Source organism: Aotus nancymaae, unplaced genomic scaffold, assembly GCF_030222135.1.
Source record: "Aotus nancymaae isolate 86718 unplaced genomic scaffold, 86718_ANA_hifiasm-v0.15.2.pri h1tg000106l, whole genome shotgun sequence".
Taxonomy (NCBI): Eukaryota; Metazoa; Chordata; class Mammalia; order Primates; family Aotidae; genus Aotus; species Aotus nancymaae.
In genome coordinates this window covers 4,721,277-4,746,698 of record NW_026988521.1, presented here as the reverse complement: position 1 = coordinate 4,746,698, position 25,422 = coordinate 4,721,277, and the positions used below count along the sequence as shown (strand labels likewise).

General features: G+C 51.3%; 1 protein-coding gene across 4 annotated transcripts in view; it reads right to left on the bottom strand.

Annotated features, from left to right (window-relative positions):
- Window positions 1-2,735: 2,735 nt before the first annotated feature.
- Window positions 2,736-25,422, bottom strand: part of SHANK2 (SH3 and multiple ankyrin repeat domains 2) — a 648,778-nt gene continuing 626,091 nt past the window's right edge. For 3 of the 4 annotated variants that reach the window (XM_064370277.1, XM_064370276.1, XM_064370279.1), the window contains 5 exons: window positions 25,151-25,281; window positions 23,083-23,194; window positions 22,157-22,177; window positions 18,156-20,562; window positions 2,736-6,741 (listed from right to left, as the gene is read on the bottom strand). In XM_064370277.1, coding sequence (XP_064226347.1) covers window positions 6,171-6,741; window positions 18,156-20,562; window positions 22,157-22,177; window positions 23,083-23,194; window positions 25,151-25,281 — 3,242 coding nt within the window. In that variant the 3' untranslated portion in view covers window positions 2,736-6,170. The remainder of the gene's footprint in view (window positions 6,742-18,155; window positions 20,563-22,156; window positions 22,178-23,082; window positions 23,195-25,150; window positions 25,282-25,422) is intronic. The other variant, XM_064370278.1, reaches the window with a different exon arrangement.

Genomic DNA, 25,422 nt, shown 5'->3' with positions numbered 1-25,422 from the left:
GGGCTTCAAGGGCTACGTATTCTTCCTACTCCCTGGGTTCTGGTTTGGAGAACACGCTTAATTCTATTTTTGCAGTCATCTTGGGCAGAGATGACTACAGGTGGGCGATGGCAGGATGGCTTGGCTTCCAGGAGTACTGTGCCAGAGGTGTGGGCCCCCAGATGCAGGTGGCTGGTGAGGGGTCTCCACACTCAGTCCTGTGAACCCAGCCATTTCTGTGGCTCCCACCTCACAGGGGTCTAAGGTCTGGCTGCCAGGTCTTATCCAGTGGCTGTGGGCCGTGCCAGGGCCCCTCCTTTGGCTCTCAGACACACTTGGTACTTGGAGTGGAGGCAGCAGTACATGTGGAGCAGGGTGGCTAAGAAGCTTCGGCCACCTCTCCCTGACCACTTTGCAGGCTCTGGATGGATTGGCTGCATTGTTGCCTGAAACTACACAATCTGGATTGCAGTGGTCTTCTTCTGGCTGGTAAATGGCCGCACCAGTGATAGTCTGTGAGCTCAGCGGGCACCGTGGGGAGTTGTGGATCTGAGTAGCTCCTTGCTCCCTTGAGAGATGTGTGTGGCAGGACAGCCCGTGGCAGTGCCCTGCCTCCACAACCTCTGCGGCCTGCTTGCGGGGGTCCCCAAGAAGATGGGGCTGCTGCCGCTCCCATCTGGCTGGAGTCCCACAAATGCTCGCTATTGCTGTGACTATTCTGGTCCCGCAGGCAGATGGCAGCCCTAATATATATGCTCACTCTACCCCAGGCCCATTCTTTAGAAAGGCAGAGGCTGCCCAGGGAAGCTTCGCGCTTCAAGCAAATGGAGCACGATAGCATCGAGACAAGAATGACACTGATGGACTTCTCACATCGTTTTTCTGTGGAAAGAAAACCACACATGTTGCCACTTTCACTTGTGAAAAATGGAAACGGTTTTCCTGCCATGAGTGGCCTCAGTCATTAAAAATGAATTTGTGTATATTTATAACAAAATGTCGAGATGATTGATATTGATGGCTTCGATAAGCATTACCAATGAGTACCACCAGGGGGCGGCACAGCACAAGGGGAGGAGGTTGGAGAGCCCAGGGCTCCAGTGCTTAACCTGTCTTTTCTCCTTTCCGTAAAAATCTTCAGATACATTTTGTATTTTAGTTAAATGAAAATACTGAAAATGATACAGTAGAGAGCACTTTTAATGGAAAATTAATTGATAACACAATCTTATTTCAGTTTACTTTTTATTTTTAACTTAAACGACTGTGTATTTTCCACAGTCTTATGATGAGAAAGGCTCCAGAATCACGTGTAGGTGTCCTCAACATTTCATAGCTCGAACCGTTCTTTCTTTACGTTGTGCATTGATATGGGCTTCTCAGTTCAGAAAACAAGGCACTATAACTATTTTATCAGCTACATTAATACAGTTAAGATATATTTATCCTTCCATTAAAGATACAGCATTTGAATACAATATGGTTTTATGCAGATCAGGTTCAAAACACCCAAGGCACACACTTTATTTTTTTCCTTTTTTTTCTTTTCTGTGTTTATTTGAAGGCTCATATAAGTTTCAAAATCGCCATGAACAAAGAGTTCCAGAGTGGAAGCAATGGACAGGGATTGTTGTAATTTTGAACATAAAACGGTAAAGACTGTGGAATGCAAAACAAGTTACAGGAATGATAAACAAAATCATACAGCATGGATTAGAAATCAAAGTGATCGGATCTGCGGAAGTCTGAGAAACAAGTTTGGAAATTCTCCAATTCCCCACAAAGCATGGGCAGTCCTGTCTGCATGCAGCTGCTGTGGTCACCCAGCCACTGTGGAATGTTCACCTACTTGCATGGGTACATGGGTGTCTACAGATACAGAAACACATTCCAGTTCCCCAGTGACTAAAATGCCTCCAATTTCAAGTAAAAGAAAAAATCTTCCAATAAGTTTCCTAGTAAGATAAACTAATATATTCATCTAGGAAAAGCGGTCTGGAAGAAACCATTGGAAACAAAATCTAAGGGGATGCCAAGGTTTGGGAGAAACTATTGGATGGTTAAGCGGGAGACCTTGAGGGTGAACTACGGAAGATATGAGAACTGGGATTTTTCATGAACATGGAAGCATAGTGGCTGCTGCTTAGTTGGAGAATGTGCCAAAGTAGAAGAAACTTTAGGAACTAAAGACAACAAACAAGTTTTCACTGGTTTAGGTTTAAAATATGCTTCCCTAAAGTGGGGGGATGGCCCATGTCTTCCTGGCTTAGTTCTTTGCCAATAGACACAAGTTCTCTCTTGCTCCAAGCCTTAGCATGTGGCTTGCTTGTCAACCAGAGAGGCGGCCCAGTTCTGCCACTCCCATGGCCTTATGGCTAGAAGACACACCGCTGGGGTGTGGGGAGACTGGACCCTGAGGGAGGGGTCCGGATCTGGCTGGCCCTCCGCAGCACCCCTGCTTCCACCCAGAACAAAAGGAAAACCCCGAGCCTTAGCTCCGCACCTATGACAGTGGCCACAGAAGCAGATTTTGACGTTTTGCATAATTCTGAAATAACATACATGTTTCCATTGATAAATTGAGACAAATTAGCTCAGTGACAGGAGCCTTTTTACTCGATGAGAGAGATTTTCTGGTCAGTTTTAAAGAGGCAGAGCTGGCCACAATACTTGAGATAACCTACATTAGATTACAAGTTGGGCAGCTTTTTGTTTAATTCAGACAGTGTTCACTGTTTGCAATCAGAACCACAACCTTAGTGCAATAGTATATTTATTTTTTTTTTACAGTAATTTTGGTTGCCATACAAGAGATTTAAGGATTGGGAGAAAGTGCAAATTACAGGAGCTTTTTTTTTTTTTTTAATAAAGTCTAAAAAGAATAAAAGCACAAAAGTAACAGCAACATAGATAATGCGAACACATGTCGTTACACAAACTATAGTGTGAAACATATTAGTATTTAAAAAACAAAAAAAAAATTGTTAATGGGAAAATCAATATTGTGGCCTACACACAAAAAGTCATTGCCAGATCAACTGGGTAATGCTTGCTTGTTCAATAACTGAGAAAAAAATTTACCATTTTATTAACTAAAGTATCACAAATAATTCACTTTGTGATATGTAAAGTTCATCAAATCAACAGTCACATTGAGTCATTTTTATATTATGTGAATTAACTTAAAATGTGCACAGACACCCTGGAAAAGGTATCTTGGCAGGTATACATAATTTACATTTTGAGAGATTTGGGTTTTGTATACACAATATTACAGAAACTAGGCATGTAAATGCAGTTTATTATTTAAATTACAGTATGTAACAAAAGTTGATCTTAAAACTTGGAATAATATCAACATGATCTTTTAGATGAGCAGTTTAACATTTGTTCCACCATTAAAGGGGGCATGGAATAGGGCCTGGTCCTAACATGTCCCAAAGCGGGAGAACAGTGGTGGTGATTTGAATGAGGAACTATTGCTTTCAGTAGCAAAATAAGCAAATAGAGATAGAGACTGATTTATCTTGGTGATGTGTTTATTTGTTGGTAAGTGCAGGTTCCAATAGGTCTATTACTTCTATATAATAAGACGATGTAAAAATAAACTATGTTATCAGCTCTTTACTCTTGCAGCCAGCTCGCTTGTGGTTAGTGGCATGTGGCTTGGAGTCTCTTTAAGAAAGGGAATAACATCTGGCCCTCACCAACTGGCTGCCAAAGTTCAACAAACTGAAGTCACTGAGTTGTGACTGGTTATCATCTGCCAGCGGTTTACTCTTTGAGCTAGTGTTCCGACTGGCCCTGCACACAGAGGTAATACCAACTGTAGGCCCAGGGAAAGCGCCAAGTCAAAGGGATGGACTCACGGAATTTTGCAATATCATCAAATGGAAGACAAATAAATGGCCAGACCACCGTTTTACATTTTCTAAAATACAGGGCAGCCTCAGCAGGCCACCTGTAGTATCCTGTCTTGACATTTCTCTAGAGTAATACTTATTCATCTCACAATGGAAAACTTGAAAGCACACAGAAGCAAAGTGCCTTAATATTCAATTGATTTCAAGTTGGATTGGATCATTTCAAATATAAAGATTGACCTGCAAAAGGTTTTGGAACAGAAGGTCCAAAAACTTGGTTTCCAAATCGGGTGTGTGGCTGGAAAAGCACGTGTGTGTGGTGTGTATTTTGTTTTTGTTTTTGGAGAAACTGCTGCACTGTGAATTGTAACCACTTTGAAGAAATTGTCCTTCAATGACGAAGTTCTAGCAAAGATAGAAAATATAACACAGCTCTGCTGGTTCAGATGCATCCAAATAAGGTTGATTTAAAAAGGTCATACTTTTATAATTATTCCACAGAAATAGTAGTATTAAATCACAAAAGTTTTTTTCTTTAACTTTCTAGCACTGAAGTGGCACAAAGGCTGCCTAGTAGACCAGCCACTTTTTTTTTCTTAAAATATTGTGCTTATAAACTATCTGTACAACTATTTAAACTTGCAGTAAAGAAAGAGATTTTAAATTGCTAAATTTTATGTGTTCATTCTAGAGCTGTTCCAGACCTAATCAAGAAAAAAAGGAAAAAAACAAAACAAAACATGTTTTATAATTAGAGATGGGCTGAGCTAGTTCTGAAATCATGATAAAACCAAAAACCTGACATTCGAGTATCCTCCAAATGGGGGAGAATGTGCTGGAAGCCTGACTGGGTGTTTTGCGGCCCATGTGCATCTGGTGACCTCTTTTGGAAATTCGAGGTATTGTTATGGGGTGAAGGGACTCCGGGGAAAGAAAGGGGCAGGGCTCAAGAAAGCCTTGCCAGAGAGGCTGGCCCGGCAGCCCAGAAGACCTCCCTGCTTTCCTGTCCTCACGCCTCTGCTTTCACTCTGATCCTGCCGCCCACCCTCTGTTCTCAACCCTGGGATCTGTCTGTACTCCATACCCACTGGGTCCTCAAAGAAGCTGTTGTACTGTTAAGACAAACTGGTGGGATTCCTGGACACCCAGAGCAATAGGGGAAAGCCTCTAAGTACCATCTTCCCTGGCCTCCGAGAGCAAAAGGACTGTCTCAGCAAAGATGCTCACCTTTGGCTGGGCACAGAACTGAGGACGCTGTGCCCGCCCAGCTCCCAGCGGAGACGCTGTCTCACTGGCAGCCGCAATGTGACTGCCATGAGCCGTGTGTCTTCTTGTCCTTCATGTCAAAGTGGATGTTCACCTGCTCTGATCTTTGCAGAGCTCAAGACATCTTCAATTAAAAAGAATTCTGAGAGGCAGAGAAGCCCTTGCTCTCCATCCTGGATGGGTGCTCCTGGCAGACAACTGCTCTTTTGTCTGGAGACCTGGAGTGTGGGCAGCTGCACAGTGGCTGGCTCCTACGGCCAGGTCTCCCCTTCATTGTGGAATCGTGACTTTGTGCTTTGACTAACTCCATGTGACAAATGCTTGACCACCTTGGAATTATGTTAATAGATTTGCAGAAATAAATAAAGCAAGCTTAGCAAAGCTGGGCACGATCCCATCCAAACTCCCAGCACTACCAGGAACCTCATGGCCAAGGAGCCATGAATGCAAAACACAGGAGGAGTGGGGAAAAGAATCTGTGTAGGAAAAAGTTTCTCTACCTCTCAGGCCCAAGGCAGGGCACAGGACAAATGCGTCTGGGAGCATCTCACTGCAAGCTGAGTGCAGGAGAGAGAGGGGCAGGTGAGCATCAGGTGTCCTCTGAGAGGCCACAGGACTGAGGAAAGGCCTTGTGCTGGGGCCTGGGGTGGTGAGAGCTGCCCGGAAAGCATAGGATGGAGGTCTCAGGAGGTATCTAGAGTGCACTGGTGTCTGCCTATAAGAGCTAGGATCCCGTGCAAAATCGACGGGGAGCCTCTCGGACCCAGCAAAACGAGGCCACCTGCATGCTGGGCGGCAGGCTGGGAATCTTGTTCCATGTTAGAAAAACTCTCTCTCCTTGTCCCATGTTTGACAGAAACTGCCCCAGACACCCACATGGCGACCAGGGGTCTTAGGACCCAGCCATGCTGTGGACACAACTCAGTATTTCTTTGGGTACCAGGAGACAAACCCATGGAGTGGGGTTGACGATCACAGACTTCGCTTGGCATTCAGATGTTTCAGCACGAGCCCATCTCTACTTATAACAAGAGCAGTCTGCGAGGTGGAGGGCAGCCGTCCTTATCTGTCCAGCAGCTGTTTCAAAGCCCTTTCTATGTTCATTCTGTGCCCGACTCGAGTCACCCCAAGATCGATGAGGTCCTCCTTCTGCAGGTTTGGTAAGTGACTGCCATCGATCTCATTGTCCATGAAGGCCTCTTTATGTTCACCCAAGTTTAGACTTTCCAGCCAATCGGCCACGTCTGGTTTAGTCCACAGGTGGACAGGTTTAGTTGTAAAAGGCTTATTAGAGATTGGCTGTTGCAGTATCGAGGGGGATGGCGACCTACTGCGTCCCACTGGGTTCAAGCCAAATAGGTCCCCAGAAGGGGGCTGGCTTGGAAGGCTAAAGACATCTGAGAGAGTGGGAGAAGGAGAGGCAGCGGCAGCAGACAGGGGGGTGGGCAGGATCTCTTTGCTCATCTCTGTTGGCGAGACCACAGGGCTTGGGGCACGTCTTGTTCCTGAGGTCCTGCTTTCATAGTCGGGGGGCCGGCTCTGCAGGGTGATGGGCTGGGAGGTGCCGGGGCGAACAGTGAAGGTGACCGTCGTGCTCCGTGTACCTGAGATGGTGCTCATGATCTCCGGGCTTCTGAAACAGCAACAGCAGAGAAAACCATCACAAGACAGGTCACCGAGTCAGGGCAGCTGGGTGCAGATCACCAAGGAAGGTGAGGGAGACGCTCAAACCATGCCAGAGTGTCTAGTGGCAGACGCACTGGCAGTGAACAAATAAATGATTTGCCATGCCAGAGTGGGGGAGGGGGGAAGGAGCCAGAGCAGAGTTTGAGACACCAGAGCACACCACGTCAGCCCACTCACTTGAACGGGGACAGAGGAGCTGGGGGACCTGCCTGTGCTAGGAGGCAGGGCCGGGGGGGCCCTCAGGAGGGTGGCCACTGAGGCACTTGGAAGGGGTCCCTCAAAGAGGGCATGGAGACAGGGCCAGGGTGGAGTCCTGTCCCCTAGGTGTGGAACATGCTGGGTAACATCACCAGTGCCTCCACTTCACCAGGTGAGAGGGAACACACCTGGAGGAGAGGACCCTATCAGCTACCTGGCAGCCTTTAGGTGTTTGGGTAAGTGGACAAGAGCAGGGCAGGATCCTTCCCAGGTGGCCCCTTTTAGTAACTGGAACCCCTGAAACTATGTGGGGCACTCAGGGTTTGAGATCACTTGGAAACTCAGATAGCAGGGCATGGCTTGTGTGGCCAGCGTGGGCTGAGCTCACCTTCCTGAGGTGACACCATCCAGCACCCACCAAGTGGAGGTTTTGTTGCAGAAGGAGCTGGGGTGCACTGTGTTATTTTTAGCCCCTTTCATGTGAGAGGCTCACTGGTATGACATACGGTCCTTACTGAAAAGCAGAATGGGCAAGCCGCTCCATCTTCCCAGGGTGGCCATGGGCATCCCCAAGGGACCCCTGTGCCTTGCCATTCTGGCTGGGCAGGTGAAGCCCTCAGAGCTCAGGTCAGACAGGATGACTTTTCCAGCTCCAACCTTTACTGGTCCCAGGGAGGTGGCCAGATGACTCGCATGGGCAGGAGGTCCCATCTCAGTGCCAGAGAAGTCCCAGTGCTCACGCTTGCCCACATGGAGGTGGCATTTTACATGCCGCACCCTCACAGGCTTTGGCCAAGGCCTGTGGCAGGCGCTCTCCACACCTAGAGAACAACTGCCGCTCTGGGCCTGGTGCATGTTTTGCTGTCCCCACCTGAAGGCCTATTCATCCTACTGCTCCTAGGAAAGCTACAGCCACTGGGGAGGGGCGAGAGAGGTGTGGGTCTCTTGCTTTCTGGGCTCATTCACGTAGATGTGGACAGCCCACCCACTGCTTCTGGAAAGATCCATCCTACCACAGCTCTCTCCTCAAGACCTGGACTTGAGAGATGTCTGCTGGATCCCTGGCTCTGCCAAATGCCAGCTTGGGTGTGTTTTTCTCCCGTCTCCATGTCTTCCCACATGAAGTGGGCTCCTCTCCCTCCTATGTGGTGGGTTAGCCTGGATGGAGGGGCTCTGGAGAGTAGGAGGCGTGCACTGGTGTGACATTGTGACCGTGAATGGTGGTGGGCTGCAGCATCTCAGTGAAACCATCATGGGCGAGATGGGGAGAGCTGCGAACAGCAGAGATGCTGCCATGTGGGGAGACTCCCTGGAGGGCAGGAATGAAGCCCCTGCCTGTCTGCTGGGCGCTAGTTCATCCACTTGCCTTGGGGCCATCTTTGGAGCTCAATGGCTGACCACTTAGAGCAGCACTTCCCAAAGAGGAGTCCACAGACGTGTCACAGAAACCACCTGGGACTCCTGAGCTTGTCTTAAAGCTATGGAAGCAGGAGTGCTGTGCGTGGGGACCAGGTGTCTGCAATTAACAATCTCCCCAGACACTGAGAGGCACTGAACCTTAGAGGTCACTTGGTTAGGCCTTGGTTTTCATTCCAGGGCGTGCACAAAGGTAATGGCCCCAAACCCTCCAGAGCTAAAAGCAAAGGGAGTGAGCAGGAGACAGCCCTGCTGCTGGTCCAGTCCGTCTCCAGTCTTTCTTTTCCATTTCTTTACCATGGATGTATATTTGGGCGAAACCACCCATCAGTTACCTAGGTGCCCCTAAGCTGTGGGACACTGCCCCACTTGATGTTAGTCACTGTTACATAGAGGGTGGACTAGTCCATAGTGAGAAAGGAGTTGCAAGTCTGAAAGGGGCCTGTGCTGTGGACTTGGGCTTCAATCCAGCTATGAGAAGTGTTTGCAGGGGCTGGTGGTGCACTGCTGGGCCAGGGACCCTGTCCACCCATAGGGTGTTCACGTGCCATTTTCCAGAGGGCTGGGCGCCCCTGAGTGGGAGATATTATACACCAGGCATCCCCATGTAGAACCTGCCCCCACCCCCCATGGTGGCTTGCTGGTCTTGGTTGTACTGATTACACCAACGGGCATAAGGCAGGTGAGACTGTTTCCTCCACTGTTTCTGGGCCCAGTTACTCACAATCAAGAAATCAGAGCCCAGCGGGGCTTCACAGCAGGGGAGAGGGGCCAACACCCTCTAGTATCTCAGTCTAGATTCTCAACAGAGAGGTGGGCTGTGGACATAGGATACACGGAGAAACCTGCAAATTCAGCACTCTGGTAGTAAAACCAGGGTGGAAAGACCAGCTCCAGTTCCAACCTGAGCAACTTAAAACTGGTGGTGCTGTGGCCTCTTCCTCTGTGTTTGTTCCAGACTCACAAGTACACACATTCTGGGGAAGGCTTATTTGTCCATGTTGATAAAACAATCAAGCCAAGAGGATTTAAATCAAATAATGGGGAAATTGAAAGCCACTGTATTTAGAGGTGATTTGGGGTGTTAATTAGGGCCAAGGACCTTGGGGCACAGGGAGTGTTTTCTATAAAATGGGAAAACATCTTACAATATGACAGTGCCCACAGAAGACTAGAGGAGGAGGGGGTAGCTGAGGTAAAGTTCTGGTCTCCATGTGCTTTTGCTAAAGCTGACTGCATGGTGACTGCACCTGCAGCCCTGACTCCAGGCAGCTCCTCCATGGCAGCACGGCTGGGTTCTGGCCTTGGTGCTCACCAGGCCTGTGAAGCAGAAGCAAGTGATTCCCCCAGAGTGAGAGCCCCTGCTTCACACCTGGGTGGTATTTGAGGGTCACCTCAATGCCGCCCTCACTGGGAAAATACCCAGCTATTCTCAGGTAATTGGGATTGATCTTAGTTTTTGTAAGGAAAGGCTGTGCAGGCAGCTGTGTGTGTGGTTAGGAAGCGAAGAGGAGGCTCTGCAAACGCCTCAGTGGGCAGTGGGAGCATGAGAGTGGCACACACAGGGTCACGCAGCAGCATCAGGTGGCACTTACTTCCATTCAGCACGACCCTCTTCTGTTAACACCGGTCATGGGAGCAAATGAAAATGACATGGAATGACTTGAGACAACACTGCAAAATTAATGAACAAGAAAGGAAGAAACAGAAAGAAGCTGCTTCCGACAGATGAAATGAAGGCAGTGGGGCAGACTCTGGCTGAGAGCCCATCCGTAGTGGTCCCTCTGGCCGCCACAGCCTGCCCAGAGCTGAAACATCAATGTGGCATCACTTTCATAGGGAGCATGGAAACTCACAACCTTGCCTTCTTCTTTGGCTTGGGATAATATAACCACTTATAAAGAAGGAATATAACCAGGAAAAACGAAAGAAAATAGTGGCACTCGAGTGAAGTTTGCCCCTGCCTGAAGCCCACTGAGAAGCAGCTTATTGCTGATTTCCTACCTCAGGTGCCTGAGCTGTCTTTCCTGTGGCTTAGGGAGGATGAACGAACATTCCTGGTGGGGGAGGGCGCCCCAACAGGACGAGTGCTTTGCCTCAAGTCTGCATCATGAGATGACAGTCCAGTGGCTAATCATGGGTTGTGTCAGATGTGGCCATGTGCCTGGGCCTGCCAGTGCCCTGCCCAACATCACTTTAGAAAATAATAGCCTGGGAGCATGAGACGCAGGGTGAAGGCCACCCTGGGCTGCCGGCCCTGCCCTCCTCAGCAGCTTGACTCTATTGGTTAATCACATTGATGGTATTTACTGGATCTTCCTGGTTGCACAGATGGTTATGTTGCTAAGCAACTGCTGGGTTCCCGGTCGGAATACACAGGAATCTGCTGCCCTGATTTAGAACACAGACACATATATACACTCACACCCAACTCCCCACCAGGTCACCACTCTCTACCCTGCCTTTTAAATCAAATCCGTATAGAAATGTGAGAATTAAAAAAACCTTAAGGTAATTGAGACACTCAAAGAGGCGCTATTATTTCATCAGTCAGTACAAGTTAATTGGGGTGGAGGAAGTAAAGATGCAAGTGGCTTTTTCACTGTTTACACATTCAGTTTGGCTTTTTTTTTTTGGAGGACAGGGTCATGCTGCAGTCATAGCTCACTGCAGCCTTGACCTCCTCAGGTGAACCTCCTGCCTCAGCCTCTGGCATAGCTGGGGTCATTTGCTCTTTAACTGTAGCTGAACATGGGCCAGAGGCTGGTCAGTGATGCTGATTAGGCATGCTGGTTCTGTCCCTCCCACCAGCTGCCTGTCAAGGGCCTGCTGGGTCTGGCCAGCACTGGGGCTGGGCTGGGAGCCTGTCAACACATGTTCTCTCCAGCACACCGCACACCTCTGCATTTTAGAGATGAGCCCCCATCTTGCATGAAAATAGCACTGATATCCAAACTGCTTTCTCATTTATCCCATCTTGATAGCCTCCTGATAAGCAGGGCATTGAAAAGACAACTGGGGGCACCAAGTCCTTACCTAGCTTCCCCAAGGCCTGGGCATGGGGACTGGAGCCCACACTGCTCACCTGTGCTATGCTTTGTGTGTCTCAGCAGCTGCCAGGCCTCCACCTCACCCACGGCTCTGAGTGCCACAAGGGGGGTCCTGGTCAAGTTTCAATCCTTGAAGCCTGGCCCAGAACAGGGGTGCAATAAATGATTGTTGACTGAACTGTTGATGAATAATACATCCTTTTCCCAGATCAGGAAGTTAAGTGACTTGATCGAGTTACATAGCCAGACCTGGGAGGCAGGCAGGCAGCCTGAGGCTCTGCCATAGTTCTACCAGGAATCCAGGTCTTCACACCAGGAGGTTTACAGCTAAGATCAAGAAGGTGCCCAGCTCTTGGGAAGAGAGATTCACCCTGTGATATGCTCTTGCCAAAGGGACCTCATGTCCACATGGGGAGGAAGACTCTGTCTTGAGATCCGCCCGTTGATGGGCAAGGACGAGGCACTCCCATTTATCCTCGCCCAACTCCCACGAATACCAGCCCCCGTGGACGCACAACTTGACTAGTGATCCAGTCATCCACTCTCATTTGCTGACATCACCTTCCCATTTCCATCAGGGCCTGGAAACCCTCAAACCACCCTGGTGGCGCTGAGGTGCTGAAAACACTGTGAGGCCACTTTTAGTACCGAGTCAGTTTTGAAGCAGTCTGTGCTCTGGGATCAGCTGGGAAGAGATAATTTCTAGCAACCCAAAGTAATTTATTTGAAAATCAAGATGCTATCAGGATAATACCGCAGAGAGCCCAGGAAGGACTGGAGGCCTTGGCAAGGGGAGACAGGTGCTGTGAGGCAGTGGGCGGGGCCTTGGGAGGAAAGCTGCAGCATGAGTGCTCACCTGAGCTCACACCCCAGGTAGGCTGAACCCTCTCACAGGCCTCTGGGACCTGGAGTTTCACAGGACACATTTCCCTCAAGCCCATCCATCCCATGGGGAAATGAAGGCCAGTCTTGAGGTCCCTTCTGGACCCCCTCACTGCAGAGGGCTTGTGTCCTAGAGGGGACTCTGGGGAACTTTCATAGGCCATGCCCTCTAACAGAAGCCATGGGGGACCCCCCACAGGCACACACTCACTGCTCTGTTGCCCCACATACAAAGAATGAATGTGAAGCTGACCTCTGCCATGGAAGTGATGGTAAAGAACATCAGATTTATCTGACTTTACAATCGGCACCTGGTATGTGTCAATTATCTCTCAATAAAGCTGGCGGGGAGTGGGGGGCGCAAATGACACCTGGGGCTCCTGGGTTATAGCAAGTTTGTTTTGGCTCAAAGCATATAAGTGAGGCAAGCTGCTGTGTTTTCCTTGGTTCCTTAGGCATTTATTCCTGAGTCTACCTGTTTGTCTCCAGAGTGCAGGCCCCTACACTCCCACAGCAGCCTCCCTGTGTCACCATTGGATTCAGCTGATCACACAGCTGCCTGGGCCATCTTCAGTAAACAAAGTCTGGTCATGCTGAGCCTTTTCGGAAGCCCTCTGCAGATAGCCGTATCTGGAACTCGGTCTCGTTCATGCCCATGGTCTGCAAGCCCCTTGTAACCTGGCTGTGGTTTCATGAGCATGGAAGGTGCTTTCTGGCCTCAGGGCCTTGTACTCTGTCCCATGCCTGGGATGCTCCACTCCTGGTTGCATGCTGTCTCATTTTTAAATTTCTGGTCATTCAAATGCCATTTCATTGCAGAGTGTCAGTCCCTTTTTGCATGTGGTCACTGTAATCTGCTACTATACTATGGCTCTCTTCTGCAGGTGGTCACTGTGACCTGTTAGTGTATCATAGCCAGCCCTTTCTGCACTGGTCACTCAACCTGTTAGCATGTCATGGTTCCTTTGTGGCATCTGTCACACTTTGGGTTTCTCATTATTTGTTGTCCATTTCTCTCGAGAATTTGAGCTCCCCAAAGGGAGCGGGACCTGGGATGTTTTCTTGTTCAGCGATAAATCCTGAGCACAGCATGGTGCCTGGCACATAAAGGCAATCCCTATTTGTTGAGTGAATGATTAGTGACAGAATTGCTGCCCCACTCTTAGGGCCCAGGCATCCTTGTTGGTGTATTTCTCATTATTCTCTTGCCTCAGACTGGTACTAGGCTTGTAGAAAGTAGCTTAGTGAACTCCTGACCAGTGAACTCAGAAGACTGTGGGACTGGGCCGTGATTCCAAGCCTGAGTGTCCAGTCAGTCTCCTGGGCCTGCACCTGAGGAGCTTCTGGCTCCAAGCTTCTGCAGCCTTGGCTTCTGTGCTGGGACCCCCAGTGTGCGGCGCTGTCAGGTGAGGAAACCTCTGGGCTGGCAGCTGGTGCCTTGGCGTTCTACTGAGGAGGGGCCACTGACTCTTCATGGACACTCACTCTTCTTTCCCCAAACCATAGTTTCCCTCACTTGATTGAGATCAAAGATGAGATTACCTCCTGGAATAATTAGGCCAGGTGGTCCCAGAACACTTTTCTCAGAACTGACATCTCCATTCTTGGCAGAGTGTTTTCAGATCAGGCCCGAGAGATGCCTCTAACGTGATACACATTTTCTCTTTTAACGTTATGTACTAAAGAGAACTACTTAATCATCTTTCTTTCATCAGCGTATTTGTAATTAAGACGCCTGCAAATTCCATGTCATCCTTGATTTCAGGGATGAGCTTTACAGCAGCAGAGACTCATTCATAGCTAAAGTTCAGTCACACATACCCAAGGAAAACAAGGATCTAGTCATTTAATCTGCTGCTGCTTCCTTTGATCCCTTCCTGGGTTCTTGCAAGAAGGGAAAAGAAAACAATCTTACCTCAGTTGTTCAGGAAGAATCCAAAGATGGGAGGAACTTTAAAAGAGTCGAGCTCAGCTGAGGGTTCTGCCCATTTTGTGAATGAATGTTTGAGGAACAACTCTAAAAATTGTACCTTTCTTGGGCAATCAAAACTTGTTTCTATGGAAATGGGATTTTTGCACCACTGCTTATCTGTCATTTCAAAAAGCATGGCGGGTTTTCAGTTTTCCCTAGAAAAACCATTTCTTTTTCCTCAGTAGGAATTCCCTTCATCCAATTTCTTGCCTCATTTTGCTCAGGGCCATCACAGCTCTTAATTTTTAGATACATTTAAAAGTGGTGGTGAGTCGCCCAGGCAGGTGAGCCCAGGTGAGAGTTCTGAAGGCTCCCTCTGATCCTCAGATAATCAAGTGCCCAGGGCCCATCAATGAAGGCCGCACCCAGCAAAGGAGATGTGCCCAGAGGTCTGTGGCTGTGAGGAGACAGCCCTTAGGCAAGGGGGACAGCTTTGTTGCCCTGGCAGCTTTGTCCTGGGCCCCCCCAATGGTGGTCCTGACTGCCCCCCCTTGTCCTCGTCAGTGTGTCCCGTGGCCGTGGCACACCTCCATGGGGGCTTTGCCCCAAGTGCTCAGCCTGGCGAGTTCGTTAGATCTGAGAAGCAAGGGCAAGGGAGAGAGTTGAGCCTAGTTTAGTGCCTACAGTGAATGCTCTGCATCTTTGTCCTCTGGCCATCCTGCTTCTAGTCCAGCTCTGAGTGTAATCCTTGGGCAGGAGCAGGAAGGACAGACATGGCCTCTGGGAGCTTGGCAGTGCCAGTGAACCACTAGTGACTAAGCCTGCTGTTACCTCCTAAGTAAGCTGCAGGGTGACCTCCTAGTGACTAAGCTGCAGGGTGACCTCCTAGTGACTAAGCCTGCTGTTATCAGCCTCATGGTGACCAAAGAGCTTGGCCTAAGGGGAGCCAGAGGCCTGAAAGCAGCCCTGCCTTGGGCAGTCTCAGCCTTGCAGGTGTTGGATTCACTAGTTGGCTATTCCTTCCAGGGGAATCCCTTGCTCCCACAAGGTCGAGTCAAACCCTGAGCCAGCTCCATAGGTTGGAGGTCTAGTTTCGCAGCTTCCTGTGAAGTACCCTTGGCTCAGTAGCTTCACTGCCCTGCCTTCGGGTTCCTTGTTTGCACAGTGGGAACAATTACAGCCCCTGACTCAGGGGTGCCATGGAGTGCAGTGCCTGGTGTTTGGTGAATGTTTTGTGTCATAGGTGTGGACTCCTGTTCTTACTGTAAGAAAGCTGGACTATAAATAACAAGACAGCTGGGAGGCGGCTGTTGTTGGCGCCCACGTGTGGGTTGGTGGTAGTGTGCTGCAGCTGCTTTCCTCAGAGTCCAGGAGGAGCCTGCCCTGAGCCAGCCCTCACCCAGGGTCACCCTGGAGCAATGCAGAGCAGAGAAACCCTAGAGACACTGCAAGTTGGAGTTCCATTCCCCTGTGGGCACCCCAGGAGCTCACCCAGCCTGAGGAGTAGATAGGACGAGCTGTCCAGCTGCCATTCAGGAAGAGGTCCCCATGGACAAGGTCCCTGGACTAAGGGTGGAGTGCTCAGGGGAGCATGGCTTGGTGCAGGATGCCCCACTGGCCTCAACAGTGGATTCCTTCCTCTAGCTCTAGAGCTATTCCCTTCCAGCTCCTTTCTTACTGTAGACATTGCTAACAAGCGGAAGCGAGGGTTAGGAAACCCCAGCCTGTGTCCCAGATCTGTCTCCTGCTGACCATGCATGTGGACAAACTACTTAGCCTCTTAAAAATGGGTGTGACTTACACTTACTCCCAGGTGTCATAAAAATTACCCACCCGTGTGAAAGTGTTTTGTAAAAATGTGAAACCCTAATATAAGGCCTCTTAATTGTTGGATACACATAGAGTAATGATGGAAGACCCACATTATCATGTAATGGGGAAGAGTAAAACTAGTCAGTTTTTAAGACTTTTGGCTGGGTGCAGTGGCTCATGCCTGTAATCCCAGCACTTTGGGAGGCTGAGGTGGGGTTACAGGTATGAACCACTGCACCTGGGAGGTTTGCTTGAGCCCAGGAGACTGAGACTAGCCTGGGATACATGGTGAGACTCCATCTCTAGCAAAAAAATTAGCTGGGTGTGGTGGCATGTGCCTATAGTCCTAGCTACTTAGGAGGCTAGGTGAAGTGGGAGGAGTGCTTAAGCCCAGGAGGTATAGGCTGCAATGAGCCGAGATCACATCACAGCACTGCAGCCTGGGTGGCAAAGCAGCAGCCGTTCTCAAAAAAAAAAAAAAAAAAAAAAAAAAAAATTTCTTGAGGCTGAGTGTACTTGTAGGTATATATGTACATAATTCTTAAAGGCTTTCTCCTTGACTGGAGGCACTGTCTGAATGTCTGCAGTGTCACTGTGCTTCTCTCTTCCAATGCCAGCCTATCGATACTCCTCTAGAGTAATGTGTGGCATCCGAGTAATTTATTTACATCCACACTGAAAAATAACTGGGAAAATTGTGGCTCTCAGTCAGTATCTCCAGTCCCAGCTGTATGTGATGTCACTGATTAATGCACTGAGCGGCTTAAATCAGATGCCTGCCCAGCAGGGGTATGGAGAGAGGCTTCATCAGTCAAAATGATGAAACTCGAGATCAAATACCAGCGGGAGAGACTGAAGACGCTGCTGCCTGGGGAACAGCAAAATGGTGTATGCCACAGGGGAGGAGAACCAAGAACCATGAGCCATTGCAGGAGCCAGTGGGGCTCCCAAAAGCCACAGACCACTGAGGGGCCCTGGTATGGTCTGGATCTGTGTTCCCACCCAAATCTCACCTGCGAAATTGCAATCCCCAGTGTTGGAGGAGGTGTTGGTGGGAGGTGATCAGATCATGGTGGGGGAGTTCTCATGACTGGTTTAGCACCATCCCCTCAGGCACTGTATATAGTTTAGTGAGTTCTCATATAGTGAGATCAGGTTGTTTAAAGAGAGTGTGGTACCTTCCCCATTCTCTCTTGCTCCCCTTCTCCTTCCATGATCATTGAAAGTTTCTCGAGGCTTGTCCAGAAGCTGAGCAGATGCCAGCATCATGCTTCCCGTATGGCCTGCAGAACTGTGAACCAATTAAACCTCTTTTCTTTATAAATTACCCAGTCTCAGGTATTTCTTTATAGCAGTGCAAGAACGATCAAATATAGGCTCCTTCCAGCCTCAGACAGAACCCTCTGGTTGTGTCTAGAAATGACTCCTGACTGATTCTATCTTCAGTTCCAATGGAAATAATGTAAACCCTGCATGATACTGTGAAGGGCTGATGTGGACACAGCTGGAGGCTTCTGCCCCAGGACAGGATGGGCTGGCAGGAAAGAATGTATTTCACTTGGAGTTCACCACTACAGCCGTGACCCAGTGCCTCCCTAGCCTGCAGACCTGGTAGTGATGGGATGGGGAGAAGAACCCACACGTGCAATCAGACACCTGCACCTGCCGCCCACCCACATGCTGCTCTCTTGGGGCAGCTAGTCTCCTGCAACCGACTTGAAGCTTGGTTTGGGCTTTGGCGAGGCTCTAAATGGCCTTCTAGGTGGTGCTGTCAGAGATCTGGAGGGCACAGAGGAGAGAGTGGAGCTTCTCTTTGGAAGCCAAGGTGGGGAGGTTCCAGCAGCCTCATTTCATTACAAGTCTTTATGAGGGAGTGCTGTGTCCCACCAGGATGGCTGTGCTCATTACTTGGCTGTCCCGGAGTCCAGGAGCATGAGAAAAAGAAGTGTTGTTATTGCATTAACAGATGTGGCCCACACAGGCTTTACAAATTCCCCTCGTGTCCGGCGGGGCTGTTCCCCGAGGGCCTTTCCTGGTCAGCAGGGACAGTACACATGGAGCGGTATGCACCTGCACCAACCGCAGACTTACCTTGGAGCGAGGCTGGCGGACTTGGCTCCCGTTGGTGAATCCAGTCCTTCCCCCGGCTTTGCTGATTTCTCTCGGTTCATTTGCTGTAGGATAGAGTTCAATTCACTAATCACATTTGCCTTTGGGCCTGAGAGAATCGGGCTTTTGATCTCTGTGACGTCACCCCACAACTTGGAGGTCCTTGGCTGGAGAACCTTGGCCATCCCAGGCTGGACACTGCCTGGCGGGGGTGGGGGAGCAGGTGGGGGGATAACAAAGCTGTCTACATCCTCTTCCACGAGTGCGTCTTGATAAAGTGCATTGCTTTTGTGAATGATGGGCTTCATTTTTGGCTTAGGAGGTACTGGGGGTTTGTCAACCATAAATGCTTGCCCATCTGCATAGACTGTGCAGGTGTCCACGTTCTCTCCACCTTCGGAAGACAGGGTGGAGATGCTAGACACGGTGGAGATAGTGCTGGTCGTCTCGAGGTGGTGGTCGCTGCTACTCCGGCTGTCCACCTCCTCGATCCCAGAGTCGGCGACGGCGTCAAAGCTTTCAGGGGGTGGCAGGAATGAGGCAGGCAGACAGTTTGAAAGACTGGCTGGCTTCTTGCTGTCTGCAGAGTTGGTTGGTTGGCTGGAGTTCAACGAAGGGGACTGAGGGGTGTCATTTTTCTTCTGCTTCACTAAGTCTGTGAGAGCCGGGACAGAAGCTGCCCGGTCATCGGGGATATCAAAACTATTTGCAAATTCCAGGGGAGGAGGCAATGGCTCTGTAAAAATAAAATCCTCATCCAAGTCCACGGATGCCAGAGGGGGAGGAGGGATGCGGAATGGCAAAATCACCGCCTCTTCCATGGAGCCCACCGCCACAATGGTTCTGCCGGGCACGGTGATGGGCTCGGGGGCAGCGGAGATCTGTAAAGCACCTTCGGTTTCGGAAACACCTTCTGGCACCTCGGACGGCGAGCTGTCCGGCTTCATCTCCACATCTGCCTTCTCGTCCTCTTCCTGCAGGGCGTTGTCCAGCTTGGCGGCGTCCACAGTGTGGACCATCAACAGGCCAGCTGACTTCTGCTGGGACATGTCCATGATGTCGATCAGCATATTCTTCTTGTCGTCACCCTTCTGGTCCCGGCCCAGGTCGGTCTCGTACTTGTTCTCTGTCTCCTGCCGCCTCAGGGGCCCCCGGGTGTTCTGCCTGGCAGCTGTAGGGAAGCCGGCATCCAGGCTGGGCCGCATTTTGGTATCAATGTAAAGAGGTTTGTTGAGGTCGGCCTTGGGGGCCTCCCCTTTGGGTCCCTGCTGAGACTCCTTCATGGCTCGGTCCCTTGCGGACAGTGCCAGGGCCAGCGGGGAGCTGGGATCGAGCAGCCGCCCTGTGAGCGGGTGGACGTAATTCCCGGGGCCGGCTGTGCCGCCGCTCGCTGGGGGCACCACTGGGCTGCTCTCAGGCCCCTGGGCTTTGGACGTGGAATTCAGTGCCCTCCCAGCCTCACCCTGAGCACTGGCCTCGGTGCCATCCATGAAATGGTTTTCGGGCTCCCTGGGCACGGCGCCTGGCATGGGGGACGACAGCTGCTCAGCGCCGTCTTCATCAGCAAAACTCTCCTCCTCGAGGAACATGGAGGGCCGTGTCCTGGGGGCAGGCAGCCCCAGACCCACATCCTCGTCCCCCAGGTCTGTGGAGAGGAAGGCCGGGGAGTTCCTCCTGGCTTCCAGCCGCTTCTCCCTGTCGCGGACGGCTCCGGCGATGGCGGCGGCAAAGGGGCTGCTGACGGTCAGGCTTTCGTCGGGCCGCAGCTGGCCTGGTGGCTCCGGGGCCTGGGGGTCGATCTCCATGCTGCTGCCCTGGCTGCTCTTGCCGCTGCTGCTGGTGGACGGCTCCTTCACGATGATGGTTGGGATGGGGATGGAGCACGTCTTCTCGGGGCTGTCCTCCACGTTGGACTGCTTCACCAGCATCCCCTTCCGCCTGGCGGGCTTGGCGGGGACGTAAACGGCTTTGCTGGCGATCTTCCCCACCTCTGAGTACGGGTTTTCGGGCATCTGGCCTCTCTTGTTGCGGAAGTTGGCCTGCGGGCCAGCGTTCCGATTGTAGAGGTCTTCAGAGTCCAGGGAGTAGCGGTCCAGCTCTCTCCTGAAGTACATCCCCTTCTCCCTCATCATGGTGGCCACCGTGTCGGACCTGGTGGCGGGGGACATCTTGGCAGCAGAATTCTGATTGAACGCAGGCTTAATCGTCCCATAGACTCTTGGAGTTGGGGACTTGGGGCAGTTGTAAGTGGTGGGAGAAGGTGGTGGTGGGGATGGGGGCACAGACTGCGGTGGAGGGGGGATGTCCTCGGAGGTGTCCGGCATGGACAGGCTTCTGGTGAACTTCAGCATTGGAGGAGCCAGAAACTGCCGCTCTTCCTCTGTTATTCCTACAAGTAGAAGATAGGTTTAGCTTTAGGTCACAACAGTAACAAACCCTACGTTCCTAGGAACGTGCGATATGCTACGTCTCCACAAACTCACAGAGTCAGATGATGAACGGGTGTTCATGAAACACAGCACAAGCCACAGTGTTGAGTCGTTAGTCACATGGCCCGCCGTGAGCCAAAAGACAAGAAAGGGAAGGACAGAAAGGCACTGGGGATGCTGTGAGTGAGCTGCTGTGGGGCCTCTGGGCGCAGGCTGCAGCACGGAGCTGTGTGAGTCCAGGGCAGGAGGGCGCCTGACACTGAGCTGCGTGCCACTCTGCAGGCCAAGTGGGCAGCTCGCCTGGGGCTGCATGTGCATGTGTGTGCACACGTGTGTTTGTGCTGGCACTGGGGGCTGGGTTGGCTAGACCAAGAGGTATAAGAGGTATCCTTCCGCCATGCCCTTTCAGGTGTGGTAAGGGCCCCTTGGGGGTGTTTTTAGGGCAGGGGCTTAAGGCTGTCACCTGTCCATCTGAAATGAGAGGAAAGGGTTGCCGGTACTGCTGTGTTTATGTGGCAATGATGGCGTGCAGTCCTCTGTCCAGATGGCACTTGAGCCCCGCGGCTGCCCAGATGTACAGGGAGGCCTCTGGCACCCTGAGTGCAGCCATCTGCCCACGGTTGGCCCTGTGTGTGCTGGAAGGAGGTGCTTTCATTCTAGGGTCATGTGAATCCTTTTGTTGCCTGACTTCACTGAACCCCACTAAGGGTTCTGTGTGTCCTGGAGTTCTTTGGACCTGCGGAGAGATGGGCGGCTAGGGGTTGCCAGCTCAGAGGAGGGGCCGTGTGGGCTCTGGAGCCTGTGTCTGAGGGGAGAGCCCAGGTTCTTTTAAAGACCCTGGCCTGAGCCAGGCCTCAGCGAGCCCCTTCTGTGTCCTCACGGCAGCCCTGGAACTAGTCCTGCCTGAGACTGTCTGGAGCAGCGGCTGAGGGCCCAGAGGCCCACCATGATCATAACTGACCAGGCTTCCAGTGTGGCTGACCTGGCACAAAGTCCAGGTCGTGTTCCATGAGTTGACCTCATGAAAGTATATGAATGTTGAGTGTGGGGCGATGCGGCTGAGGTCCTACGACAGCCAGCAGCGGGGCCTGAGGGTTCTCTGGGTATGTTGCCTGAGTGTGACTTTACAAACTGTTCAGCAGCTCAAGACGCAGAAATGTCAACAGGAGCACTGGGGGAGAAGGGAAGCAAGACACGCACACACGCACCGACAGACGCACGGCACAGGGGGTCTCATATCGGGGGCATGCAGGTTTTTCAAAGAGGTAGCAAAATAAATTACTGAAATGAAAAAAATTCCTAGGACAAACTACAATAATTTATTCCAAAGAAAACTTCCATTCGATAAGGGTATTCCAAATTTAACATACTCCTTGTGGGAGGACATTTTGGCATTGCAAAGATGGGTCATTCAAGGCATTCTCCATTGACCAGTCACTACGAGTTGGTTGCCTGGCAATTATGTTCCAAGGAGTACTAATTTAAGAATACACCTTATAAAGTAAACTGGGTTACATTCAGATTACAGATTCCAAACCATAAGGATTCACTGACCTGATAGAAAGATTCTGCTGTCTGACAGGAGGAAATCAGCTGTTATTAACCAGTAACCACAAGACAAACACGCAGCTCTCCCTGAGTTTGCTGGTGTGGGGGAGCTTTAAGTGCAGCAGACACCACCTCCATGGCCACTTACTGCCTAGTGACTGCCTATAGTCATCCACCTCAGACTCACAAGGATGCTGCGCTTTCACACAGCAGCCCAGAGGCATTTCCAGAACACACAGGACAGTGCCCCTGGGGTGGGCTGGGCATACCAGAGTCCCGGGGCTGCCCCCACAACTCTCACAGGGCAGGGGCCTTAGCTTCTAACAGAATTGACACAGTAAAGGCAATGCTGAATTATCTCACAAAGGACTGTCTCAAAGGGTCAAGTGTGACCTTGTCTCAAGGTCAAGTGTACCTTTGCCTGCAACAGAGTCAATAGGAATAGTTGTGACAAGAAGAAAGGAAGGCAGTTTTCTGCAACACACAGTACATTATTTCATTAGAATTCGAGACCCGGACCTGATCACCCTTGGAAGTATATCTGCTGAGCTCATACTCCTGGCCTGGCGGTGGCTAGGGAACACAGGGAACCCACTCACCCTTCCCACCCTGAGCAGGGCAGGGTGGAGCAGGGGGGCTAGCCCAGACCACCCTGCCCACCCTCCCCCTTTACCCTGCTGGAATTATCACAGATACTGGGCTTCGAGATTATACAAACCACCCTGGAATTTGTATCCTTCGGGGTAGATAAGTTTCATGCCACTCTGGTGTTCCAGTGGCTCCCTGGTGGGCAAAGCCAGGTTTCTACCCTCTGGTGGGTGGGATGCCAAGAAAGCGGTGGCAGGCCTGGGGGCGCCGGAACTCCCAAAGGGCTCTAAGGCCATGTTTGAAAGCCCAGGGCAACTTCTGTGGGTGAGTGCCACACTTCTTACCTATTGATTTCTGCCTTCGCATCGTACCTCGAGGGAGGCCCAGAAACGGGGCTTTTGGGCTCCCAGGAACAGTAGGTGTCATCACGGCGATCCCTTGGCGTTCATACACAGACTGCAAACCAGAGAGCCCAGGGTGAGATGCAGCCCTGGCCAGCCCCCTCCCACGGTCACAGGCCCCAGAGGCCACAAGGGAACTTCTGCCACTGCAGCTTCCAGAAGCTGCTTCTGGAGCCACCTCAAGTCTACAAGGAGGCTGGTGAGAACCACAGCACTGAGCGCCCAGGAAGGGCCCTCTGTCGGCACCTTTCCTATTGGCTGCAGTGCTGTTGGCCTCTGACCCTGTGAGGACGGCAGCACGCCTTGCTCCATGGAGATGTGGTCTGCTGCGACGCCATTTGCCAGAGCAGCTGGACAGACACGTCTCTCTGAGAGAGGGGCCAGGCTGGATGTCCTGCGGGAGAGGGCACAGAGTGGTGGGCAGCGGAGTCTGGCCTGTGTCCATACCCTACTCCCTGTGTGCCATGTGACCATCAAGTCCTTACACAGGAGCCAGCATTTCCTCTTTCATAAAGTGGGCTCATGACACCAGCCCCATAGTGTGCGCGAAGGTCAACTAGGTGCTGTCGCTTGTAGGTGAGTGTGATGTGCCGGCTAGCTTAAGCGAGCCCCGGGGCTGTTTGGGGTTACAGCTGGAGTCTGCAGCAGTGGGTTGTCCCCAGCTTCCTCCCTTCTTGGCCTGTTCTAGGAGGAGCCCAGAGCTCCCCTCCTCCACCTTGGAAGCAGAGTCCTGGTGCTGTCTACCCTTTTGGTGCCCCAGGTTGCTGATTTGTCTGCCAAGTTGAGATGGCTCGGGGCCCCATATCCATAGTGTTGGAGGGCAACCTAGGAAAATATCAGATGTGGACGCTCAATGGAAATGTTGGTGTGCAAGCTTTCATTACTCTAGCTTGGAGATGGAGTTTCCATGTGTCTGCAACCTGTCTCACTGTGTGGCCCTGAGGCTGGGGAGGAAAGTGGGACCCTTTGGGGAGGTCAAGGGTACTTATCTCAGACACCCTCCAACAAGGTGGGGCACATGGGTGCTGCAAAGGACTGGGAACAAAATGGGAGGCAAGGACGGGCAGGCCTGGAGGGGCAGGCCCTTGAGTTCAGAGGTGATGGGAGGAGGGGTGAAGGCAGATATTTTCATTTTAATCATTAAGTTATTTAATGCACATTACAGAAAAGCCTCATGGTAAATTTATAATATTTATGGGTGTTATTGTTCAAGAAAAGGCACAGTGAGTTAGTTTGATACTGGTTCAAAGAGAATACTAAATTAAGTAAGCAATCAGGACAGGTAGGCAGTGCTGGAATCCAACATCAGGCTCAAACGGCTGCCTCTGGAAAACCGAGAAGCAATCCAGGGGTCCAGGAGGCCAGGCCTTGCTCAGAACGTGCCCTGGGGGAATCAAGCAGCCTCTGCCCCAGGCCCTTCTCTAGCTGTGTCCATCCTGACTACCCAGGGAAGGTGACCATGGCATGGGCAGCCTGCTCTGAGCCGGGCACCCACTGCACCCCGCACACACTGAAGCCCTTCACGGCACTTCTGGCTCCGAGGACAGGTGTTGCCCAGGATCTTGGAGCATCTGGGCTTGGGGGACTGCCACATGGGATGTGGGACAGATGGCCTCTTCCAGGCCAGAGCATTTCTGTGCTCTGGGTGGACTAGGAGCCGAGATTCCCTCTGTCTGAAGAGCACATCAAGGCCCCTTACATCCATCTGCTCACAGGTCCTCAGCCAAGTATGATGGGGGATGCCTTCAAGGTTCGGGGTACTGAGTGAATAGAGGCAGACAGTGTGGTAAGGGACTGGCAGGGCTTGGATGTAGCCTGCTCTGTCCCCCAACTGTGAGTCTGCATGGACCCGGCTGTTCATCCTATGGCCACTTAGATTTGGGCCCCATCTCTGGACAGCATGAACCAGACAGGAGAGCATGCGCACCTCAGCTGCTGAGACAGCCCACCCACTTCCTGGGTCACTGCCCATCTCCCCCCCACCGTGTGGTCTCAGGGCACGGCCACTCACGTTAATGTCCGAGCCCGCCGGGAAGCACCGGCTGCTGGGCCGCTGCTTGATGGTCGCCACCCTCGGCTCCACGGCCATGTTCTCAGCAGCACGGGAGGGCTTGGAGGCCGGGACTATCTCCTCAGGTTTATCTGCAACACAACCACGAGGATTGGAGCAGCAATACCAGCGGGGGAAGCTGGGTGTAGATAGGAAAGTGCACAGGTGCAGCAGCCACTCCAGCATCCAAAACTGTGCGGGGTGTTTGTTGTTGCTGTGGGGAGCATGCGTAT